Below are 25,696 nucleotides of genomic sequence, written 5' to 3' on the forward strand. Positions count from 1 at the left end.
AATTTATTGAAATTTCACTTTGAGAAAATATCATTTTTCCCTCAAACTATAACTCAAAAAACAATCCAACCACTGTTCTCTTAATAATATCTACTTTATATATAAACTATTCGATTTTGCATCAATTTTACTACACCATCAATCACAGTCTATAATCAACTAGAAGCTGCTCACGTGGCACCCAAAATATCAATTAGTTCTCTGAATAAAATGAAGTTTGGAGGTCTAATTGATATTTCATAGATAGTGTGGAGGGTAAAATGAAAATTCGAATTTCATTGCCATGTTAGCAACTTTTGTTGGATTATAAATAGAAGCTAATAGCGAGAGTAAAATTAATCCAAAATCAAATAAACTCGGTGTAAAATTAATATTATTATAAAACAATAGAGGTTAAATTATTTTTTCAGTGATAGTATAAGAGACAAAATGATATTTCCTCTTTTACCTTTATTAAAATTGTTAAATCTTCATATTAAATTATGTTAGCATATTTTCTAATAATAAATATTAATTATTATGATATTAATTACGTCAACAATTTCTTCACAAATTAGGGCATGGTTTACATTTTGTAAAATGGTAAATTACACCTTCACCTCGCTTAGCTATGAATACTTTCTCACTTTGGTCGTGAAACTATAATATTCTTTTCACTTTGGTCCAAATTGTAACAAATGTTATACTTTTTGACGGAAAATGTAGCATGGGTCAAGTTCACCTTCATTTGTACGAAAACCTCCGTTATAGACCACCTCAACATGCAATCCTCCATCATAGAACACTTTCATTTATCGCTTGCCATGACCTATCTATTTTGAAATGGGAAAACAAAGTATTCTAAGTGATCAAAGTAGGAAAGTTAATTTTTAAAATTCTACAGTTACCCTCATAAGTTAGCAAATTGGACCAAAAATAAGAAAAGACAAATAATATGGAGACTAAGGTGGGTACAATGACAAACAATATATATCTAAGAATGAAAATACAATTTATTGTTTTTAAAAAGAAGTGACAGTAAAAAGGTAGTGACCAACTACAAAATATTAGGCAAGGACTAATATTGGTATGTACTAGAGTTATAAATGTGTCGAAGTGATTTATAGTCGACGTCATCATTTGGACATGACGACAACATGACACTAGTAGCGGCAACAATGCTATTATAGTGGTCTAAGTTGATGATGATGGCTGTGTTTCAATAGATCAGAGGGCATGATTAATTGAAGTTGGTAACAATAACGTTGTTGTCTAATTCACTAATAACGACAAGGAAAGAAAGAGTGAGAGTCGATGAGATAGTCATAGCAACAACATTTTAGGTATATATATATATATATAGAGAGAGAGAGAGAGAATCGTAGAGTGAGAAACATAGTTGGAGTGTCATGCATTTTTGTTAGTGATAATGTTTGAGAATGGCAACACAACAACATAATTATATAAAAATGGCGATGAATGAACTGATCAGTTACTATTCGAATATTGACTAAATTGATAGTAATGATTAGGCTTTTACTAGTTGATTGGGAACTATGAATAAGTTGGGAATTAGTTGGTTTAGTGTGCCTTATGAAAACTAATTGATTATTGAATCAATTATGTTTATTATATCAAGAATCCCTTCAATCAATTGTACAATCGGTTGTGATATTTGAATCTCCCTTATATTCTAATGGATTGTACAATCAATTGTGATTGTTCAAAATCGGGCTGCTAATCGATTGTATAATCAATTGTGGTCTTTGAAACCAATCAATTTTTCAATCAATTATGATTTTCCATTTACTCTAATATGCCATACCAATTGATTACACAATTAATTGTGTTTAAAATTTTAAAAGTTATGATGTTTTGTTAATATTGTTATGATTTTAGAGACAAAATTACAATCAACGTGCTATGTTATGATTCATTAGTAAAAGTTATGATGTTTTGTTAATGTCATTATGATTGTGGAAAAAAAGTTATAGTCATTGTGTTATGGTTATGATTCATTAGTAAAAGTTATGATTTGTACTACAAAAAGTTATGACTTGTTACGGTGAATCATAATAAAAAAAATGTTACAATTCAAATGTTACAATAATTTGTTGGAAATAACTACATTTGTTATGAGTCGTTGTCATATTGTTATGATTGATAGTGTCTTTATTATGACACCATAGTGTATATTATGACATTGTTATGATTCATTGTAGTAACTGTTATGATTTTTAAATAAAGTTATAATTCTGTCATGTAACCTATTTAATGACCTGTTTAATAGGTTACTTTTTATGACATGGCACAATATACACCACACAATAAGTGCATATCATATGCCCTTGTAGAAAGTGCACATTGTAGAAGGTGCTAAAGTTATGATTTTTTGTATCACTTTTTCATTAAGTGTGTTTATATATATATATATATATATATTTTTGTAATCACACCTTCTAATTAAAATGTGATTATATATATTTTTTATGTCACTTTTTAATTAAGTGTCATTATATATATATATATATATTGAATCACAACATGACTCTTCCTTTCCAATTCTCTTTGTCTCTCTTTCTAATTCATTAGCCTTAATTCAGTTTTCTTAGTCTACCATATCTGAAACCACTATCACTCTGGTCTCTGGAATGGCCTCTCTTTTTCTCTCTCTCTTACTCAAAAATACTCTCTCGCTTGCTTTTTTGCATGCCTATGAAGCACGGATACTTCAAAAAAGGAGACATATCCGTATCAGATACTTATTGGATACCAATACTCCTTGGATACTTGCGGATACGTATCGAACACTTCTTAAAAATATCGGATACTTCTTAATTAATTTTGAAGTATCAGATACTCGAAGTTACATATTACTTATAATATTTTGTTTAGTTCTTTGATAAGAGGAATATAGTGAGAGTTAAAGTAATAAAATTCGTCAAATTGATGTATCTGTATTGTCTCTCTCACTTCTCTCTCGCTTTCTCACTCTCTCACTCTCTCACGTTTATTCTCTCTGCTCTCATTCTTTTTTTGGTGTTGGCATGCAAGGATGATGTTTAATTTTCCTTTGCTTTTACTTTTAGTTTTGGATGTTTTATGAATGTTTGAAGACTTTTAGGTTAATAGAAATCCATCTCTTTATTTATTAATTTACTTTAAGTTTTATTTTCATGCATAATACATTATTAAAATTATAAAAATATTTTTTTATGAACGTATCCCCGCCATACCTATATCATATTTTTTTAGATTTTGACGTATCGTTGTATCTGTATCCCCGTATCACTATATCCATATCTGTGCTTCCTAGTCGCACGCACATGAGCGCCTTGGAAATAATGATGACAGACAGTAACAGTCTAGAGAGAAGAAAATGCAAGAAAATAAGATACAGAGAGACTTATCTAGGGTTTTATCCCTTTTTTTTTTTTTTTTGTGGGTCGCTACCTCAGCTTACCCCATTTCTGTCTCGTTGGACCAGTGTATCACTACCATCACACCATTTCCATACAGGTAATGAAACTTCCATTTCACTTTCTATTTTCTAAAATGGGTTTCTATGAGTGAAATAGTTTCAAACTGATTTGATTTCAGTTATGAAATGGTGTGATTTCTTTGAAATGGGTTTCCTAGATAGTTTCTATTTCTATTTTCTGAATCTGAAATCGGTTTATCAAATGGTTTCATCTTTGATTTCGGATATTAGTTATTAGCACTCTGTCAAATTGTATTGGACATGAGAACTCTATTTTTTGGACTTTGGTCCTCATGCTTTGTGAATACTTGTAATTTGAGTGCTCTCATGCCTAATATTCTTCACTTAATGAATGTTAGGCGTGATCATGCTTCTTCACAAAAAGCATTCCTAATGATTTCTATGAAACAGTTGTGAAATGGGTCTCTTTCTATGAAATGAGTTTTATGGGTTTCTCTTTAATGGGTTTCAGGGGCTTCTAATACATTAAAAGGCAAGAAAAAAGGGACATCAAACAAAAATGAGGTTGGTTCTGTTTCTAACTTTAACTAGGAACTATAGTTAATAGGAGTTTCTCTAATTAACTTTAGTTCATAAATTTTATTATTAAGTAGTGGTTAATTTTTCCATTGTGATTCTGTGGGTGGTTTCCATTCCATTGTGATTCATGGCTCATCATCTTATTAATAAATGTGATTCATGTTTCTAATTTTCTTATAATTTTTTTTATGATTCATGTTTCTTATGTTTATAATTTTCTTATGATTTTCTGAGTGAAAGGGTGATTATTTGATTCATGGTGTTGGAAGGAATACTTTTCTTTTGTTTAGGTAAGAAATGTTCTCCCTTAATTTCTTAAGCTTCTTCTGATCTATTTCTTCTCTATAGATTTTATTTATTTTTGGGTGTATTATACGGTATTTGGGTGTATTTTTTTAATCTCTTTAAAACTATGCTATGTTTTCTCTTATGTTGGTGTAAATAGGTGATGCTTTTGGTGTTGGAATGACTATTTTTTATTTTAGGTAAGAAACATCTTCTATTCATTTCTCATGCTTACTCTTATTTTTATTGGTTTACACATTTTAAATGTTAAATAACTATAAATTCTTCATTCACATTTGTTTCCTGTGGTTTTTAATACTATCGTTGGAATTTTTGCTCTATCTCAAATTCCTTTTTATTTATATTAATAATTGTTTTAGTTTAGTTTGGATTTTGTGAGCAGTATGTTAAATTGGTGGTGTTTGGTTGGGTAGTGTTGGAACTCATTATTTTTATGACAAAATTTATAGAGAAGAAAAAAATGGGTTGAAGTCCTCTATGCTACGATATCTACAGCAATGGGAATCTTTTCATGGATAGTTCAAAGAGAATGAATATTGATGATTGCATTAGCTCATCATTTAGTTTGTTTATTTATTTTAAGAAAAGTTAAGAGTTTTGCTGGTACTATGGTGGTCAGAGTTATTGAATAACAACAATGAACTCTTCTTTCTTTGAAGGTAACTCTCTACCCATTGTTCAACATTTTGGGTTTGTGGTATTTAAAAACAAAAATTCAAAAGTTTGATATATCCTCTCTTTCTACACTGGATATATCAAAAGTTACTAGAAAATAGCAGATGAAAGCCAACAACCAAGAAGGAACGAGGAAGGAAACAAAAGTTTTGTTGAAGGTTTGAAAATTAGATCTAGGAAATGCAATGATTCAAAAGAGTTGTTTGTTAGGCCATCACGATTCTACATTCTCAATTGCATTTTTTATTTTTTTGCAAACTTCACATGTATATGTATATTTACACACATCTCTATTGGTCTTTGCCAGATGTCTTCATGTCAATTTTTTTTTACTTTTTATTTTTGCTTATTCTAAATGAATCAACGTCCAACATGTAATTTTCTAAATGGCGATTCGGATATCGCTTTTAATCATTGCATTATTTTAGCAGATAATTTTATGTTTAAAGGCGCATTTTATTTACCAATATTTAATTTTATTGTTATCTTATATATATATATATATATATATGTTTGTGTGTGTTTGCATCTAACTATGTATCCAAATATGATTCTTTTCTTTGTTTTGACGACTTACATGATTATAACAGGATACTCCAGTCAAGAAAAACTTCCAAAAGTGAGGTAGTGGGATTTAGACTAACATAACTATATAAAAAGTATGTATTTTGAATTTCAACTTTTATTTCACTTTCTTCTGTTGATTGATTTGGATTTGAATACTAGATACAAATGGTCAAAATCGTATAGTCAAAGGTTTTAGAAAACAATTTTTTTTTTATTTAATATGTTCACAATTTCTATATTAAACTTCTTTACAAAGATCCAAGTTTTGATTAATATGTCAATGTTTAGGACACCTAGAAGGACAAGAAGAAAAAGAAGAATTCGATGTTAGACCAGAGTTTTTACATTGAGAGTGAATAAAAAGTTGAGTAGAATGAATTTAACAGAGTCCAAGATGATGGGAATGATTTAGATTCTTCCAATTATTCAAATGAAAACCAGCAGTAGAGCAAAACCAATTCTCTCAACACGACATGGCGTCAAAGTTACAGGTTGCTCTCTGCCTTTTCTCTTTTTTTCTTTGTTGAGTTTCACGTATGTCTAAGTTAGTGACACATATTTTCAATCTCTGTTTCCTATGTTTCTTTGATTAATGTGATTTGAAAGATTTGTTTCTTCAAGGAAAAAAAAAACATAAATGATGAAATATTTTTGTCTTGCATACACTTTAAGCTCTTGCAATGCTATAGACTTGAAGAAAGTGAAAAAATAAAAATTGTAATGATTGAGATAATATCTAAATCCACATTTGATAATATCTAAATCCACAAAGGTTTTAGAAAACAATTTTTTTTTAATTTAATATGTTCACAATTTCTATATTAAACTTCTTAACAAAGATCAAAGTTTTAATTAATATGTCAATGTTTAGGACACCCAGAAGGAGAAGGAGAAGAAGAAGAATTTGATGTTACAGAGTTTTTATATTAAGAGTGAAGATAAAGTTGAGTAGAATGAATTTAACAACAGCCAAGATGATGGGAATGATTCAGATTCTTCCAATTATTCAAATGAAAACCAGCAGTAGAGCAAAACCAATTCTCTCAACACGACATGGTGTCAAAGTTACAGGTTGCTCTCTGCCTTTTCCCTTTTTTTCTTTGTTGAGTTTCATGTATGTCTAAGTTAGTGATACAAATTTTCAATCTTTGTTTCCTATGTGTCTTTGATTAATGTGATTTGAAAGATTTGTTTCTTCAAAAAAAAAAAAATGAAATATTTTTGTCTCGCATACTCTTTAAGCTCTTGCAATGCTATAGACTTGAAGAAAGTGAAAAAAATAAAAATAAAAATTGTAATGATTGGGACAATATCTTAATCCACATTTGATCATGGGGAAAATGAAATAGTGGATTAATTTGATTTTGACATGACTATAAATTCTCAGATAATGTTAAATGTGCCTCAGAGTTTTTCTACTCTGATACGATTTTCTTTTCATTTTTATTGTTCTGTATTCTTGTCTAATGGTTAGGTCTTGATAGGAATAAAATAGTCATGAAATTTAAAATTTGTAGGTTCATCTATATTCAGACAACAACGATTATGGGCATGCACATATCCTTTTAAGAAAAGGTAGCCTAAGAGTTTTTTATGTTGATACCCTTACTCAAAAAGAAAAGAAAATACATAAAGAAGGTGAATATTATTTCCTAACTAAAGTTAACAAAGTCCAGGCATTCTTAGTATATATTACGACAACGTCACAAATCATTCATGAACCTGATATTTTAATACTTTACTCTTGTTACTTTAAGTGCACATTTCTTCCGCATTATCGTTCTTGAATTTTCTTTTCTTTTACGCTATTAATACTTTACTCTTGTTACTCAATTTTTATATTTTTCTTTTTCAATTAAGATGTTAAATAAAAATACTGCTGCTTCTTTTTTGCTTGTCCTTGTAGAACATCCCTCCCAAGTTTCATTCAATGATGTGAAATCCAAGTCAACTTGTTGTGTGTTTGGAAAGTGGTTCTCGAATTTGGGAGCTGGTATTTCAGGACTAGCAATTTATCTTTCTGCACTTGAGCATGAGCTAGCAGCCAGAAAAGCTAGCAGTTTATCTTTTTACTTTTGAGCATGAGCTAGCAACGAGAAAATTTGTAGTCTTTGTGGTCTTTGGGTATCGTCTATGTCCATGAGTTTCTATCTATGTTGTTTAAAAAATTCATTTTTGTTTCTCTCTTTTTCTTTTTCCACTTGTGTTAACTTTTACCATGTTCAATTTGCTATTTTGGTATCTTCTATTTCCATGGATTCATATTTCTTTGCTTTTAAGCTTCTGTTTGCATGAAGCATTTTTAATAAGAAATGGTCCATACTATACTATTGGCTTTCCTATAAGTGAACATTACTTTACACACAAAATATTCTGAAACTTGTAGAACTTTAACACTTCAAATTTTTTTTTTTTTTTTAATCATGGGCAAGGCTAATCATGCGAAGCACAACGCCTACACCACTAGTTTAGGTATATGTGTGAGTGTGTAAGGCTGTGGGTTTAGTGATGTGAGTTACCATATTTTTATTCTAAGTTTTTATATGCAGGTACTTAAATATGATGGTACTTTTGTTAAGTAAGTCCATTGTTGTGGGTCAAGTGTTGAGAGCTCTAAATTTTTGGAGTGCTATTTTCTTTTCATTCCCTTACCTGCTTTTGTTGCCAAGTGTGTACATGCACTTTTTTTCTTTTCCTTATCTATTATTTTCTGTATACCATGGGTTTGATCTTGGCTCTTGAAGATGCTTATTTTTAATGCAATTTCTTACCTTTCTATTTCTTATGTAGTGGTGTAAGGCCTTTTGGTGTTTTAAGCTTGCTTACAGTCATCCAGTGGTATCACTAAAGGAATGAACGGGTTTGAAAACACGAAAACCTATCCTCCTCATTGCTAATTGATGGGTTTTCGTAGAATTCTGATTTCTACCTTCTTGTTCATATCAGTCCCCATGAATGAAGTAATAAAACAAGCAAATAGACCACCCCCTTTCTTTTAGGGGATCGTATAACATCTTTCAATGAAGTTCTAAGCCTTTCTTAGGGGCTTAGATGCCTTTTGGATCCTAACTTTGCATCATACAGTGTGAGAGACATATGCTGCCATACCCCCGTAATCCAATTAAAGGAGCAAAATAAGCAGTATAGAACGAGCAAGGAGTCAGGATGAAAGCAATCATGTGGTGGTGTCCGTACCAGACTCATTCCTTATGTGAGTGTGTGTGCGGAGCTATGATAGGAAAATAAAGATGGAAAAATGCTTTCTTTTCAGCTTTAGGAGTGAATCTCTGCTTGTTGAAAGACTTCTTCCCTTTCAGAGTTGTGTAGATAGCTTAACAATCTTGATTACCTATCTTTTCTCTGGTAAGGAATCAATCAAGTCAATCCGTACTGGCTTTCATGGCAACGGTCCACAACTATATAGGTATGTAATTTTAGTCTCATTTGATATTGACCTTAATTGTGTTGGAGTTGCCTAGCTGATTCATTCATTTTCATTTGTGGTTGGATGACCTTCTTTATTATTATATTTGGATGGATAACTAGCCAACCTTTGAAGATTTTGGGATATCTCTTGTTCTAGTTAGATTATTTTTTAATGTGGATTGGGATATCTATAATCAAAGGCTATCCAATTTTTATTATAAAAGTCACATGTACCACTACCCAAAAATTATTTTATAGTCAAAGTGCATAAAATATAATAACCACATTATCTCAATTATTTTGATCCAAACACATATCTTTGTGAATTTCTTGCCTTTATTTTGCCTTTAGCCCAAAATTATTTCTAAGGAAGAGGCAAATTTTGCCTATGAATTAATTTGTGTTTTCATTTTTCAAGTCAGAAAATTGCTTTGAGAGATGCAAAATATGGTCAAAGAATTCAAGGACTTTGTACTTCAAGTTTTTTCATTTTTTTAATATATATAATCACAGTTAAATTTTTTTTTTATTAATTCCTTTGCATATTCTTTTGAATATTCAATTTTTATTTATGAAATATATGACTTTATTCTATTCAATATATGTTTTTGATTCAAAGGATAGTACATAGTGTGTATTACATTCTTCAAATGCGTACAAAAATAATATTGATTATTCTTCAACTATGTCGAATCTCTTTTTTTTATCACACGCATTAACTGTGATGAGAAATGCATATAACGTGTGATTTTATTTCATTATTAATCACATTTTTTATTAGATATTAATCACGCTTAAAATATGTGATCTAAGTGTTTATTATCACAGGTTTTATTAGTTATACATCACACATAAAAAGTGTGATCTAAATGTTTATTATCACATGTAAAAAGTGTGATCTAAATATTTATTATCACACGTATAAAGTGTGATGAAATTATCTTTTAATGAAACTCAAAACGTGTAATTAAAAATGACTTTTGAATCACACTCCCAAAGATCACACTTTGACACAATTTAAAACGTGTGATTAAATAACATACATCACACATAAAAAGTGTGATCTATTTATGATTTTGTAGTTGTGAGGGGTTATTTGTGTTGTGTTGTGTTGTGTTTTGAATGTGACTACAGAGAGTGTTAATGTGGAAAATATCCCTATAGTTAGTGAATTTCCTGATGTTTTTCCTAATGAACTACCCGGAGACTTGATTCATAGGGAAATTGAGTTCACCATTGAAGTAATACCTAGAACACAACCAATTTCTAAAATCTCATATACAATGTCAACAACTGAATTGAAAGAATTGAAAATTCAACTGCAAGAATTGTTCGACAAGAAATGTATCTGACCGGGCACTTCACCTTAAAATGCTCCAGTTTTGTTTGTCAAAAAGAAGGACGGGACTTGGAGACTATGTATAGATTACTATGAGTTGAAGAAAGTGATTGTGAAGAACAAATATCCGTTGCCTTGTATAGATGATTTGTTTGACCAACTTTAAGGGGCATTAGTTAAAAGTTAAAGTAGAGGATATAGAGAAAATCGTATTCCGAACTAGATATAAGGCACTATGAGTTTTTAGTAATGCTGTTTAGGGTAACTAACCCACCGGCTGCCTTCATGGATCTAACGACTAGTCTTTAAACCGCTTCTTAACGAATTTGTTGTTGTGTTCATATATGATATTCTGATTGACTCTAAAAGCAAGGAAGAGCATGAAATCCATCTGAGAACTGTTTTGCAAACATTGAGAGAGAAAAAGGTATATGCAAAATTGTCCAAATGTGAATTATGGATTAACAGTGTAACCTTCCTGGGGCATGTGATTAACAAGGATGACATATCCGTTGACCCACAGAAGATTAAGACTATTGTGAATTGGCCTAGATCTATTACAGTGACTGAAGTCTGAAGTTTTCTAGGACTTGCCGGTTATTACAGAAGATTTGTGAAAAACTTCTCCAAACTTGCTTTGCCACTCACCCAACTGAAATAGAAAGGTGTACCTTTTGAGTGGAATGATCAAAGAGAATCGGCCTTCCAAGAGTTAAAGACCAGATTAATAATTGCACCAATTTTGACTTTGCCTTCTAGTACAGATGGGTTCACAATCTACAGTGATGCCACATATAAAGTTTGGGGTGTGTGTTAATGCAAAATGGAAGGGTAATAGCGTATGCGTCCCAACAACTCTAACCTCATGAGAAGAACTATCCGACCCATAATCTAGAACTTGCAACTGTGGTGTTTTCTTTGAAAATCTGGCAACACTATTTATATGGGACGACTTGTGAGGTGTACACTGATTACAAAAGTTTGAAATACGTCTTCATTCAAAAAGAACTAAATATGAGACAAAGAAGGAGGTTGGAACTAATGAAAGATTATGATCTGTAAATCTTATATCATCAGGGAAAGGCGAATATCGTTGAAGATCCTTTGAGTAGAAAGGCAATAGGGAATTTGGCTTGTTTACTCACCGGTCAAAAAGAGTTGTTATGTGATTTAGAAAGAAATGAAATTGAGATTGTTTTACGAGAGCGAGGTGGAACCTTAGCTGTCATTTATGCACAACCAGCAATGATTAAAGAGATTAAAGAAAATCAGTTAGAAGGTGAGTTTTTGAAAAAGATTGTTGAAGAAATTGACTCAAAATCAAAACCGAGATTTGTGTTTAAGAGTAATGTGTTGAAATTTCAAGGTAGATTTTGTGTGCCGAACCATTCTGAATTAAGAAAATGTATCATGAATGAAGCCCACAATTCTAAATTTTCTATACATTCGAGAAACACGAAGATGTACCAAGACCTTAAACAAAATTTCTAGTGGCTTGGAATGAAAAAGTGTATTGCTGACTCTGTAGCCAAATGTTTACATTGCCAATAAGTGAAAGGCGAACATCAACGACCCACGAGATTGCTTTAGCCATTTCCAATACCGGAATGGAAATGAGAGCATATCACGATGCACTTCATTGTGGGACTACCTTGTTCTTCTAAAGGTATGGATTATATCTAGGTTATTGTTGATCGTTTGACTAAGTGTGCTCACTTTTTACCTATTAAGACTTTTTATAATGCAGATAAATTGGCTAATATCTATATTGATAAGAATGTAAGATTGCATGGAATGCCAATATTTATAGTGTCTGACAGAGATTCCAAGTTCATTTCAAGATTCTGGCAAAGTTTGCAACAAGCCTTAGGAACTGAGTTAAGACTCAACAGTGCATATCATCCATAGACAGACAGTCAATCAGAAAGAACTATACATACTTTGGAGGATATGTTAAGGATTTGCATTCTGGATTTCCAAGGAAACTGGGAAACTTATTTGCCACTGGCTGAGTTTGTGTACAACAACAGTTACCACTCAAGTATAAGTATGGCTCCTCTTTATGAAGCTCTGTATGGAAGAAATGTCGATCACCAATTTGTTGGGCCAAAGTTGGTGATAGATCGTTATTGGGACTTAAACTTGTACAAGAGATGATTGAGAAAGTAAAGTTGATACAGCAACTGTTGAAAACTGCACAAAGTCGTTAGAAAAGTTATGCATATGTCAGAAGAAGAAAGAGAGAATGTGTTTATCAAGGTGACTCCAATGAAAAGATAGACACGGTTTGGGACAAAGGGGAAGTTAGCACCCTGATATGTTGGTCCGTACAAAATTATTGAGAAGATCAATTCGGTGACCTATCAAGTGGCCTTATCTCTAGTCATGGAGCATATGCATAATGTTTTCCATATCTTAATGCTTCAGGATTATCTAAGGGATTCGCTACATGTTATTGAGCTGACTCATGTGCTTCTGAAAGATGACTATACATATGAGGAACAACCAATCTAAATTGTCCACCCCCAGATCAAACAATTAAGAAATAAAGAAATCCCATTAGTGAAAGTTGATTGGCAACAGCACGGAGGGACATATGCAACTTGGGAAGCTGAAGAAGATATGATGAAAAGATATCTTGAGCTATTCTCGTTAGACTCTATGTTCTTCTGAAATGAAGGTAACTTAAAGTTCGGAGGACCAAACTCTTTAAGGGGGGAAGACTGTGACAACCTCAATCCATAATTAGCTAATAACCCTTAATTAAGAATGCCTAATAAGTGTTTAAGATGAAATTATGAGTTAATTGTGCATTTTATGTGTTGTTCGTGTTTCTATCTGTCTGTCGCAGGATTATCTATTTAGAATTATGTTTCGATACGAAAATTGGAGGCTTCATCGGCATTCGAACATGAAATTGACTAGGTCAATGCATAATTTAGAATTTTTACAATATTATGGTAAGTTCAATTAGAATTTGATTTGGAACTAAATAATTAGAATAAATTGATTAAATTAAGTTAGATTGATTAGTTTTAATCATTCTTAATTAGTAAATGCTAATTAAGCTTGTATAAGGCTAATATGAGTTTAGAGAAACACATTTTCATCATCTTCTTGAAGCAAAAATGTGTGTGTGTGTGTGAGAGAGAGAGAGAGAGAGAGAAGTTGAATCAACTTGAAGATAAGAGAATTGTAAAGATTTGAGAGGAGAATTGAGGAATCTAAGCCACCAACAACTAAACTCAAGCATTAGGTATGGAATTTAACCTCAATTCTTGAATATAAACCACATACAAGTTGAAATCATGCAATTTAAAGGTTCAAAAACATGTAATAGGGACATATCATGTCAACCATGGAAGAAATGGGTAAATTGCATGCATGAATTTTCATTTTTGAGTTGAATTTTATCTTATACCACACATGCATGGGCGTATACTTGATAAGCTTTAAGAATTCAACAAGGCTTTACCCTTATTACTTCAATTGTCCATGTTTTGGAAACAAATATTTCAAATCATTGCATGCATATATATAACATGAAACTTAGGGCATGTTTTGAAAGAATTGTCATGGTTTTGGGCCTTGATTTTGCGAATTGATCTTTCATTCATGTTTTTGAGTAAACTTCTAAGTGTTTTCTACAAGTTGTGGCACAAATGAACAAGTTTGAAGCTTTGAAGTTGGGTTTTGAACATAGAACTGAATTCTAGAATTTTCAGAATTTGGTCGCATCACTTAAGCGAACAAAGCTTCGCTCGAGTGCACTTTGCGAGCTCTCAGAAGTTTTGCAGAGTTTGGTTGTTGGCTCAAGCGACCAAATGACAGCTTGAGCGACCACACTTTGTTTTGAACCTTGGCTCGAGCGACCAAAAAGTTGGCTCGAGCCTAGATTTTCAGCATCCATTACTTTTGCAGACCAAAAGGTCCACTTGAGCGACCAAAGCTTCGCTCGAGCAAACTGTCCTATTTTTTGAAATTTTGCTAAGTATTTTAAAGTGCATAATTGCATCCTTATTCCATAAAGCAACCTATAGAACCTTTAGTACATACAGCTCTCATACTCCCTGAGATTACTCTTTTACCAACCTGCCTTTATACTAAAAATGTATTATGACATACCTATGGTTTCAGAGACCATAAGAGAACATGTAGCATTTATCCTACATCAAACAAGCAAAATATGAACAGAATAAAGGGGAAGAAAAAGACCTGTAAGAAGACTCCAGGGGAAAACTCCGAAATAATGTCGTCTTTTCCTGCCAAGTTTACCATTTTTAAAACATTTATGACAACAGGGCAAGTCTGTTCCCAAAAATTAAATTAACCAATGGATAAAAAGAATATGTATCAACCAAGAAACACTATCTAGCCGAATGAAAAACATAACAATGAGTGAAAAAAGTTGGGTAACTCTCATTTGTTCTTAACCTTACGAGTGGCTATCACCACTTTGACACCCCTCAACAAGGCCTCTCTCAAAGCTTTTGCAGTTGTTGAAGAAACTTGGCTTTGACTGTTCAGTAGTGTGCCTTTGTATTTGAATAAGAAATGAATATAGGAAAAAGAAAAAGATCCAAAGAACATTAATAACAAAGACATTTCAGAGTGGTCTCACTATCCATATCACAGAAGATATAGCTAAACTTTGGTTTGTAAAATCAAAGTTTGCCTTCTTTCTTCCTATCTTTTAACAATTCATATGTAAGATTCTCTCTGCAATCTCACACATGCAAATATAGCTTCAAAATGGATAAAGAATGTAGCTATCCAAGAGGAAGCTTTTTTGGCAAAGGAGGTTGTAAGGTTAGAATTGATAACAATGAAATTACCATCTAGATTATCTATATAAGGATTTTAATTGCTTTCAGCATCATTTGCACTCTGAATTAATCCTTTCCCCTTCCACCCAAGACTTTTCGAAGGCAGTTCCTCTTCCTCCTCCATTTCTGCTTTAGCTTCATCACTAATCTCATGATCAAATCCCAATAGATGTACCCCATGTACCTGCAAGGAATTACAAAAATTACAGTTCTCTGTTTAGGATAATTAATTTCTAGGCATAAAAAGTTTATTATAAACTGAAAACAGACACACTTTTTTTTTCCAATTTATTTTTGTATTTTTTCACTTATCTGTGACTATTATACTAAAATTACAAGCAAATCACAATTTTATCATTCCACATAAGACATGAGGTAACACATTACAAATGACAGCACCATTAGACCTATGCAACGAAAAAATGGTAGTTCTTTTTCTCTCTCTAGAAGGTGGAAGGGGGTTTCTCATAGGAGGTTGGTTTTCAAAATATCGTCAAACCAACAGCATATGCCCCACCGTCTTAAATATCTTGATATTGGTGTAGTGTAACTAATTACACCAACAAGATGCTTTGTCTTAACAAGTTACAAACCAGGATATTTTCTTAAGTAGTCAGAGCATTTGACCATTTTATTACCTGCAATTTGATTATTTAAAATTTCATTCTTACAATATCAATATCTGCTCTATTCAGGAGATTAGTAAGAACCAGAGAGTAACTGAATCTCAAACTATCGAAAGAGGAATGCAATGCAAGGAAAACAGGTACTCCCACTTATTTCATGACAACTAGACAAGTATTAGAGTGAACAATATAGGTATGTGATTATGATTCATGAGTATATTAACTTAGACATTGTTAAACCAACCAGGAGGATCCGTATCTCATCAATAACTGCTTGCCTTGCAACTGTCTCAACAGAAATTACAATGTCACCCAACATGAGTTGCAGAAAGAAAAAGCATATCAAATTTTCTACTTGAAACAAATTACATAGGCAATGAATTGTGTTGGATATATTCATCACCCCATATGAGGGGTGATCCATTAGAGAACCCACTAGAGAAAGTAGGGGTGGCACCTTCTGTAGACGTGCCCGAACGTCCCGAGCTCCGCGCGCGAAACGACGCAAAATCATTTTGTTCATTGGGTTGCTACAGTTCAGACTCAAATGTCATGGTTCTGAATCTAATCTTGCAAAGTGCAATGCAAGACCGATAAATCACCAAAGAGTCCAAATCCAGCAAATCATTTTGGAAAACTGATTTTATAAAGAAGTGTCAAACATGGACGGCTTTTCCAGATACAGAGTCGCCACCTAAATATTTTATTTCGGGGGAATTTAGGAAACCCTGACTCGTGCCTAAGGCCACGTGTCCGTCATCACCAAAGTTGCCTCGGCTCGGGAACTTGGGTACGAGAGGGGAAGGTCATGCAAAGAGCACCCCCACTCGCCCCATCAAAGATCGGCCTTTACTAACATGATATCTTGTTTTTGAAAACACATGTGTTCTTATTCCGGTTATTAGCTAGAATTACTATGTGATGCGCACAACACACAAGTATGGACTAGATCGCCTAAGTTGGAACAAAACATCTCATGTTTGTTTGTTTGAAAATGGTTTGAAGGTGCTACTCGCAAGTAGGCTAAGACGTGAATTTTCCACCCTTGAGTGGGCTTAGAAAACATGATTTTGCCACTTCGCAAAATGGGCTTAAAACACACATTTCAATGAATTCTTCCAATTCAAGTAATCTAACCTTCACCCATAGGCATTCAGGCAGTTAAACACTTAAGCAGTTAGCCTCATGGCAAGCATGCTATCATGGCAACACTAACACGCATGCAGGATGCTAAAGCATAAACACTTACCTAGTACTCCAAGCCAAAACAATAGCTAGTTAGTAATCAATGCATGATCCTAGCTATGTTAAGATGGCTAATGCAACACATGCAAAATACAACTAAGATAGGCTCGGCTATTCTAAGATGACATATGAAATGCAACTTGATAATCATGTATTCAAGTAGGAAGTGAAATACAATGTGGTTAGTATGATGCGCCGAGCCCGGTGCATGCAATACAAATTAAAGGATGCAAACATGTGAGCATAGGAATGCTAATTGAAACATGACCTAGAACTAACCACTGAAAGCAGGTAAGTAAAAGGGAGAAAGACGTGGGGTTGGAAGACATTCACACACTCACGCACACTTATTACAAAATTCACCCTCTCGACGGAGGGTCCAAATAAATAATACAAACCAACTAATTAATCAACTATCCTAGCTAATTAATTATTACAAAACTCTTAACTAATTAAGCAAATTAATTAAGTTACAAAACAGTTAAAGTGGCCTCAAGAGGAAGGACAAATGCATGCTCGATCAGCTTCGCTTGGAAATTCGTTGCCATGCCCCATGTTGCCTCTATTTGCACACTTATGCTCCTCTAAAAACTATTCCAGCTTCTGTGATGCCTCTGAACCACCCCATGGACACTCTGAGAGGCCATCGGCCAAATGGTAATGTCATCAGCCAAGGAATAAGGGCCATCGACCACTTATGAGGCTATCGGCCAAAAATTGTTAGCCGATCGGCACTTTAGATAGCTGATCGGCCATCTCTTCCTGCAAACTGCTCCTTTTGCTGCAGCAGAGGACAAACAAGGGCATGGCAATACATTTGCAAGATAATGTTGTGCAACTACACCCCTTATCATGTTTGGAACTCAAAGGAGTTTAGTGTTCGACTCTCGAGCCATCAATCATGCATCTCAATGCATGATGGCCAAAGAGGCCGAATTGCACACATCAATATGGAATGAATGCACCAAAACACACAAATGCCTCACACTCTATCATGTTGGATCAAGAGTGTCGACGACCGAGGATTGAGGCACGTTTCGTCACTTCAAGTACGAAACGTCCCTCGATCCTCGTGTTTGGTTTGACACCCCAAACTAAACACAATGCAATGCATGCAACATGCAAAAGCTATGCAATGCAACATAAGCATGCCAAATGCAATATGACTCAAACATGTACACAAGGCTAAGGTAACAAGCATGCCAAATGCAATGCAATCTAAACAAGCATATGACAAAATGCAAACTAGTAAGCATGCAACAACATGCAACAACATGCAAACATGGACTTAAACCAAAATGGTCAGACCTCAGCCATGCCCAAATCAGTGGCCAAGATGCAATGAAAATGAAGACAAAAGCACATACAAACATGCATACACTTTGGTTCACAAACAAGGCATGAAGATACCAACTCTTAAGAGAACTTAAAGAGTGAAAAGTATGAACATGTGACAATACTATAGGCCTTGAAATTAAGCATGGAATGATGCCAAATCAACCAAGCAAAACAAGTTTAGCATGCAAGAAAGCTCAAAGCTTGAAGATAGCAAAAGGACTCACACCAAGGCTATGCAAAACATGAAGTAAATGGCCTAAGCGAACCAAAACAGTCCTAAAGCATACCAAAGTGAGTCTAAAACATGCATGGACCAAAGCCAAAACAAACTAGAACAAAAGTCCAAAAGGCATGAGGCATGCAAAGCTAACAAGGGGTGTTACACTACACCTATTACAACCAAGCATGGCATGACTTAACCAATGAAAAAGAGAGTTATGGCATGTCAAAATAAGCCCCAAAACCCACTGAGATGGCATCCTAAAGGCCTAAGCATAGAGGCATGCACAATGGTCCACTCTTAAGGCATAAAACACTAACTCTTCAAAGCATTAAAAGGATGACAAATACAAGTGTATGGTTACACTACATGGACTGAAATCACATATGAAATGATGCCAAATCATGAAAATGGTCTAAGCAATGCGTGCTAATGACTTGGACACTCAAAGCTAACAAGCTAGATTGAACCATGGCTATACAAAACAGTGCATGCATGACTAAAACAACATGAAACAGAGCTCAAGCATGGTAAAACATGACTAAAAGCTTCTTTGAGTTAAGCCAAAACATGCAAGAATGATGATCCAAATGCAAGGTGCATGTTAAGGCAATAGAGAGGATTACACTACAAGTGCATGATGCATGTAAGAGGCTATCAAACTAACTTTAGACAGAGGTATAGCATGCTAAAGTAACACCAAATACTTGCTGAAATGGGGCCAAAACATGCTAAGTAAATATGCTACTATTATAAGCCATTTATACTAGCATACAAGACACATGGAGAGGGGGGTGTCCCTCCCCTATTCAAGACTCCAAAACCACTTCTCCACCACTAAAAATCCTCTGGATTTCAGTGGTGAGAAGATCAAAACAAGATGGTTCCAAAGCTCAAAAGGGAAGACACAAAACAAGGCCAAACAAGGCCTAAGAGGGGATAGAATACCCCCAACCAAAAAGTGACCTTAAACAAACATCACAAGCATAAAAAATTAGAAATTTTTGTAGTTTAGAGTTAAGCTTAAAATAATATGCAAGTGGGTCTAAAAGCTCAAGCCAAAATAGGGGATTAAAAGCTAGAATCTCACCCTTGAAGAACACCTTCAAGAACACAACTCCAGTACTCTTCTCTGACCAAAACCAGTCCAAGAACACTAAAACCAACTCCCAAGCACCTCAGCAACAAAAGGATGGTGTTCTAGTAGGTGTTTGTGCGCAATAGTGTGAAGGATTTACACTTTTGAGCACAAACAAGGGCCAAACAAGAGGGTGAGGTAAAATATAGAGAGAGAGAGAGAGAGAGAGATATAGAACTTGTGTATGCAATTCTCAGAACCTCTGGAAAGGGAGGGAGGCTCCCTTCTTATAGAATTTCAATTCATAAGCTTGTTCAACAAGCTTGAGTCTTGATGCAATCCGTCTATACACGTGTATGAAGGATGAGAATTGTGCATACCAGTTGTCACAGCTGGCAGAAAATATCTGCAAAAGGCAGATGGAAAGGTCTCGGCTCAAAAATAAGGCCGATCGACCAAAAAGAGTACCGATCGGCCAACACTAATGGCCGATGGCAAGGAAACAAGGCCGATGGCATCATGCCTTGGCCGATGGGTTGTAGGGATGGCCAACAAGCCACCCCCTTCCCTCATAAGCAAAACCACAAGTCCTTGGTCCACAACCAAACACAAAACAGACAAGTTGAGAGATCCTGAGGCAAGGCGCACAGCCGAGACTTCTGGGAACTCAAAACGAACATGAGCATGGATGATCGTCGAGTGTTCGAACGATGACGTCCAAGTCTTGAGGACGGTCAAAAATGGGGTGTCTACAGTTGCCCCTCTTTGACAGAACTCGAAAGTCATAAGGTGACAGGAGTGAATGTCAAAGCCCAGAGACGACCCATTTTTGACGAGGCCGAAGACTTAGACAAGCATACAAGATAACGAAGCGGAGCGCCCGCAGGCAGGGGGAAGATGCAAATGACATGCACAATGCCGAACATAACTTATGATCATGCAAAGAGAGCTGTAATGAAGCATAACATGCAACAGTTTAAGCAAACAAATAAGAATCAAACTACATTACATGCAAAAAGGATGTAAGAGAATTATACAATTCTCGCTACGTCTCACGCGGAGTACGTACAATCCCGTCTGGCTCGTTTGGTCGCGCTAGCTTCAAATGAACCGTACATACAATATCGTGCCTGCAAAAGAAAGAAACTTAACAGGTACAATATTGTTAGAAACATGCATAGCAATGCAAGTGAAAAGTGCGTGAAAATGCAAGTGAAGGGGTGCATGACAATGCAACCTATGTGTGACGCATAACAATGCGGAGGGGTGCATGACAACGCAACCTAAGTGTGACGCATAACAATGCGAATGAAAGGGTGCATGACAATGCAAGTAAAACATGCGTGACAACGCAAGTGAGGGGGATGCATGACAATGCAACCTAAGTGTGCGCATAATAATGCGAGTAAGGGGATGCACAAACACATGTAAGTAAAGCATACGCGACAACGCATACAATATGTATAACAATGCAAGGAAATGGTGCATAAACACATGTAAGTAAAGCATACGCGACAACGCATACAATGTGTGTAACAATGCAAGGAAAGGATGCATAAACACATGTAAGCAAAGCATACGCAACAATGCATACAATGTGTGTAACAATGCAAGGAAAGAGTGCATAAACACATGTAAGTAAAGCATACGCGACAACGCATACAATGTGTATCAATGCGGCAACAAAGAAAGGCATGTGTTCAATGGAAGCATGGTAAAGACATGGTATTCACGATGTTGAGATGCAACTTCAAAGCAAGACGAGGCATGCTCAATGCAAGAGTGAAAAGACATATAACAAGCGTGCTTATTACAAACATGACAAAACATTGTAATGCAACACAAAGTAATTCTCGAATTTCGCAATATACAAAAGGATAAGAAAATGATACACATCACGCGTATTGAGTGCCGCACATGGAAGACACTATTCGAGGTCAACACGAAGGCCGGTTAAGCTTCAAAAGTGTACTCTCTTGCACTTTCTTGAAGGATAATGGTGCCAATCAACAAAACTGACCCAAACAAGGGTATTGGAGGTGCATCAACCACAAGGGGAGGCCATCGGCCACAAAATGAGCTCATCGGCCAACAATTTAGCTCATCGGCCAACAATTTAGCCGATCGGCTAACAATTTGGCCGATCGGCCAAAAATGGCAATTTCGGGGCAGTTTTGTCCATTCACCTCGGGTCTTTAAATATAGGGCCTCAAACCCTATTTCCTCACTTTCCCTTGCCGAAAATCTTTGCTCTCTCTCTCTAGGTCATTCTCCACCCTTAGATCCGAGCTTTTCCCTTATTTTCAAGCCTCCCGCGACGTTCGATTCGCGAAACCCCCTTCGTGTTACACACTTTGAACCGAACGAAACACGTTTCCAGTGCCACATTCTCGATTTCCACCACTTGGGGTTTGTTTCCCCCGAGTTTACCTCAATTTTCGTGCCTTTTCCCACACTCTGACCTTTTCTCCCATTTTTCACCCCTCAGGGTTGACTTTTGGGTTGACTTTTTGCATTTTTGCCCATTTTCCACACCCTCGGCCCTTTTTGCACTCTTCTTGAGATGGCAGACGACATTCCACAGCGTGGGACTCCCCCGGAGATGGATACAGACCCTGAGGCCAAGCTCTTGCCACTGAGTGTTCAACCGCTCAACCCGGCGACATACTGGCCGGCGATACACATACTACCTCCTGATAGCATCCGTCAGCTCAAGAGATTTGCGCGAGGCGCTCCAGAGGACCTCCTGCTGCGTGAGCCGAAGTCGCATCTTTCTTACGGCACCTCTGAGGTATACCCTGCCTCTTTGCTTTCTGCAATGTAGATCGCATGCCTCGAATAGCCAACACTGTTTTTTTAACTGAATAACCCAAACACACTGATACATCACGTGTCTAGTTCACCCTGAGCATAATCATACTTGATATCTGTGTCAACTCGAGCACATGCACACACATTGCATTTCTGATACTGCTTCACATTTGTTTGTCTTTGAACACAGGGAGATTCCCATGCCTTCCAGGGGTATGGGAATACCATTGCCCGAGGTTGGTACATGGAGTTTCCTGACGAGGTTCGCCACATCGTTGACGAGGCCGGCTTCGGCATTTTCTGCATTGGACTCTCACACCTTACTGCGAGTAGGCCCCTTCTTGGTGCGTTGGTGGAGAGGTGGTGGAACACCACCGATTCCTTTCACCTTTCCGCAGCGGGGGAGATGACGATGACTTCCTTTGACTTCTCCATGCTCACCGACATCGGAGTGGGGGGCGATCCGATTCCCTTTGACGCTGATATAGATGAGTGAGACGCTACCCAGATGTTCTTGCTTGGCGCTCGGCCACCTCTCTCCTGGCCAAGGTTCGTGAGGTATTCTTGGTTCGAGGACCATTTTCGAATTCAGGCGCCCACGACCCGTGAGGAGGTGGAGTAGTATGCTCGAGGTTTCATTATGTTTTTGCTAGGCACCACCCTCTTCACCGACTGGGCGAACACTGTTGCCCTTTATCTGCTGAGTGCGCTAGTGGATGTGACCAGGATTCGGCGCTACGATTGGGGTAGCACAGGCTTGGCCACACTTTACGGATATATGAGTTCATCCTCTCGCCGCAGCGGACATCTGCTCAGAGGCTATTGGCAAGCCTAGGAGATACACCTCCCCTTCTGCTTTTCAATTCTACTTTACACTATATGTACACCACACACACTGCATACACGCAATCTGCTTTATACTGGCTGTACACTGCACACACGCAATCTGCTTTACACTGGTTGTACACTGCACACACTGTACAATACACTTCACACACTGTACAATACACTTCACACACTGCACAATACACTGCAAATTATTCTCTGATTTCTGCTTTATCTGCATACTGCCTTATTGATAAGCATACTCATATTTGCCCTGTTACATTCTATAGTTGTGCGTGTATGCCTACTTTCCAAGGCTTGCCCTAGTGCCAGATGTAGAGACGCCCCCCACTATCCTATACTCTCATCGATACGATATGAGGTGCGAACAGAGGCCGCGGGAGTCTTTCCTGTTCTTCGGCTGATACTTCGACACCATTACTACCTCAGAGGTATTTCAAACATTACAGTTTATTTAAGCTTCGCTTTGCATTATACTTTCAATATTAGATACAAACTGTATATCTTGTTATTTTCAGATCACTTGGCAGCCCTGGGCTGCGTTACCTGAGGCAGTGAGAGATCAGTATACAGGCGCTCGAGAGACTGCCCGGTTCAGGGTTTTGCTGGAGGGTCTGGTCTGCCGGGCATGGTATTTGGGCAAGCACTTCCTGCATCAGACCCTCGGCCTACCAGAGCAGATAGTCTCGACGCCACCTCCTTCGCATATAAGGCATATAGTGAGATACTCCCCGCAGGAGATGATCGATTACACGATCGGTTGGGACTCTGACTTCTTCAAAGAGGAGGGCGACTACACCGACTTTATTCAGACATATCTCATGCGGCCTCTAGCCAGTACTTGCCGAGATGAGAGAGAGAGGCCTGCATTGCCAGCAAGGGGAATAGGAGCACGGAGGGCGACTCAGGCCTGTGACCGAAGTGGTTCCTGGAGGGGACGCAGAGTGGAGTGGCCAGAGTTGCCCACCACCATGACATGCCGACGGCAGGGTGGGGAGACTTACCAGATACCCATCGCTCCTCCTCCGGCTGATCATGAGTTCGTCGGAGTTCGAGGCTCAACCCCGGTATGTATTATACTTTGCATTCTATACAGTCATTTCATTTGATTTGATATCCTGCAGAATACCAATGACTTCAACACTTTCGCAGGCTTCGATTGAGTACACCTAGAGCTAACGGCCTCAGTGATGGGGATGCTGCAAAGGAGCATAGACCTACTGACCATCTACGGTATCTTGGTAAGTTCCTTCAAGCTCAATCCCGAAACTTTGCACATTCTGTTCCATGCTGATCTGATGCACCACGTTGTCAAAACGGTACTTGATACACTGTATCCCCATACCATTAACGGCATTGATACATTGCAACTCATATACTGCTCACAGCATTTATACATCGTACTCATACGCTGCTCACGGCATTCATACACTATACTCATACTGCTCACGGCATCCATACATTGTACTTTGCATAGCATAACTGATGCGTTTGCCAATTGTTCTTTTCAGGCCCCGTTCCAGGTGCCGGCTGTAGGGGGTGCTCCAGCAGGACCACCGGTGCCTGCCCAAGGAGCCGGGAGAGTAAACCGAGGGATCTCAGTACGCCACCGCAGCAGAGCCGGGCGTACTCACTCTGGGAGTAGCTCGTGAGCACCTGTCCCAGATGATGATGAGTCTGATGTAGAGGTAGAGTCGTCTGAAGATGAGACTGGAGGTGGCTCGGGCTCGTGCTCAGACGGCAGAGCTGGCGGCGATCCTGGACCTTCGTCCAGGAAGAGGACAAGGACAGACTCCCACAGTTGAGGCGACTAATGCTGATCCAGACATTTTGCTGCTTTTCTCTTTTTGCTTTATTTTTCTTTTTACTGGTAGTTTAAGCACATTGTACTACCTCAGGCAGGTTTTATTTTCTTCAAAACTATGTACTTTTTGCAAAAGATTATATGAAGGAATTAAACAGCTCTTTTTTGTTGAAAAAGTGTTACATTTGTACATTCTATGCATCGCATCGCATCGCATCGTATCACATTACAGAACAATGTAAATGAGATTGAACTTTGTTTTGAAAACTAAACACTCGAATTGCATTAATCAGGTAGTGAGCCAACCAACAACAAAACAACTCGATAAGCAAAACAAAGAACTTGACTAGCTAATCAAATGTAAATACAACTCGATAAGCAAGACAAAGACTTAAAGAATACAAAATACAACTCGATAAACAAATGTACAACAACTCGATAAACAAATTGAAGTAACACAGGCGCGACTTCGCAAAATCATCACCAGAAGGCATTAGAAGTGGAACCAATCACAAGTTCTCAGCATATTCAACACATAGATAGCTCAGAGAACAAGAGGAGAGGCCATTGGCCAAAGGAAGAGGCCATC

The 25,696-nt window shown here is 36.6% G+C and overlaps 1 protein-coding gene across 24 annotated transcripts; it reads left to right on the plus strand.

Moving 5' to 3' along the window:
- Window positions 1–3,296: 3,296 nt before the first annotated feature.
- On the plus strand, window positions 3,297–25,283 carry LOC114319406 (uncharacterized). 24 transcript variants are annotated; one of them, XR_014348789.1, is made up of 13 exons: window positions 3,350–3,498; window positions 3,933–3,985; window positions 4,241–4,290; window positions 4,446–4,485; window positions 5,572–5,605; window positions 5,837–6,039; window positions 6,420–6,619; window positions 8,339–8,972; window positions 15,835–15,905; window positions 23,573–23,734; window positions 23,822–24,370; window positions 24,456–24,544; window positions 24,815–25,283. XR_014348789.1 is itself a non-coding variant. In XM_082902111.1 (5 exons), the coding sequence occupies exons 1-5, from the start codon at window positions 3,306–3,308 to the stop codon at window positions 5,843–5,845; spliced, it is 339 nt and encodes a 112-aa protein (XP_082758237.1). In that variant the 5' UTR covers window positions 3,297–3,305; the 3' UTR covers window positions 5,846–6,040. The 24 variants fall into 24 exon arrangements, 1 of the variants encoding a protein (XP_082758237.1); XR_014348788.1 differs by lacking the exon at window positions 5,572–5,605; XR_014348794.1 differs by lacking the exons at window positions 5,572–5,605; window positions 5,837–6,039.
- The last annotated feature ends 413 nt before the right edge of the window (window positions 25,284–25,696 follow it).

This window comes from Camellia sinensis, chromosome 13, assembly GCF_055761805.1.
Source record: "Camellia sinensis isolate YWXY chromosome 13, ASM5576180v1, whole genome shotgun sequence".
NCBI lineage: Eukaryota > Viridiplantae > Streptophyta > Magnoliopsida > Ericales > Theaceae > Camellia > Camellia sinensis.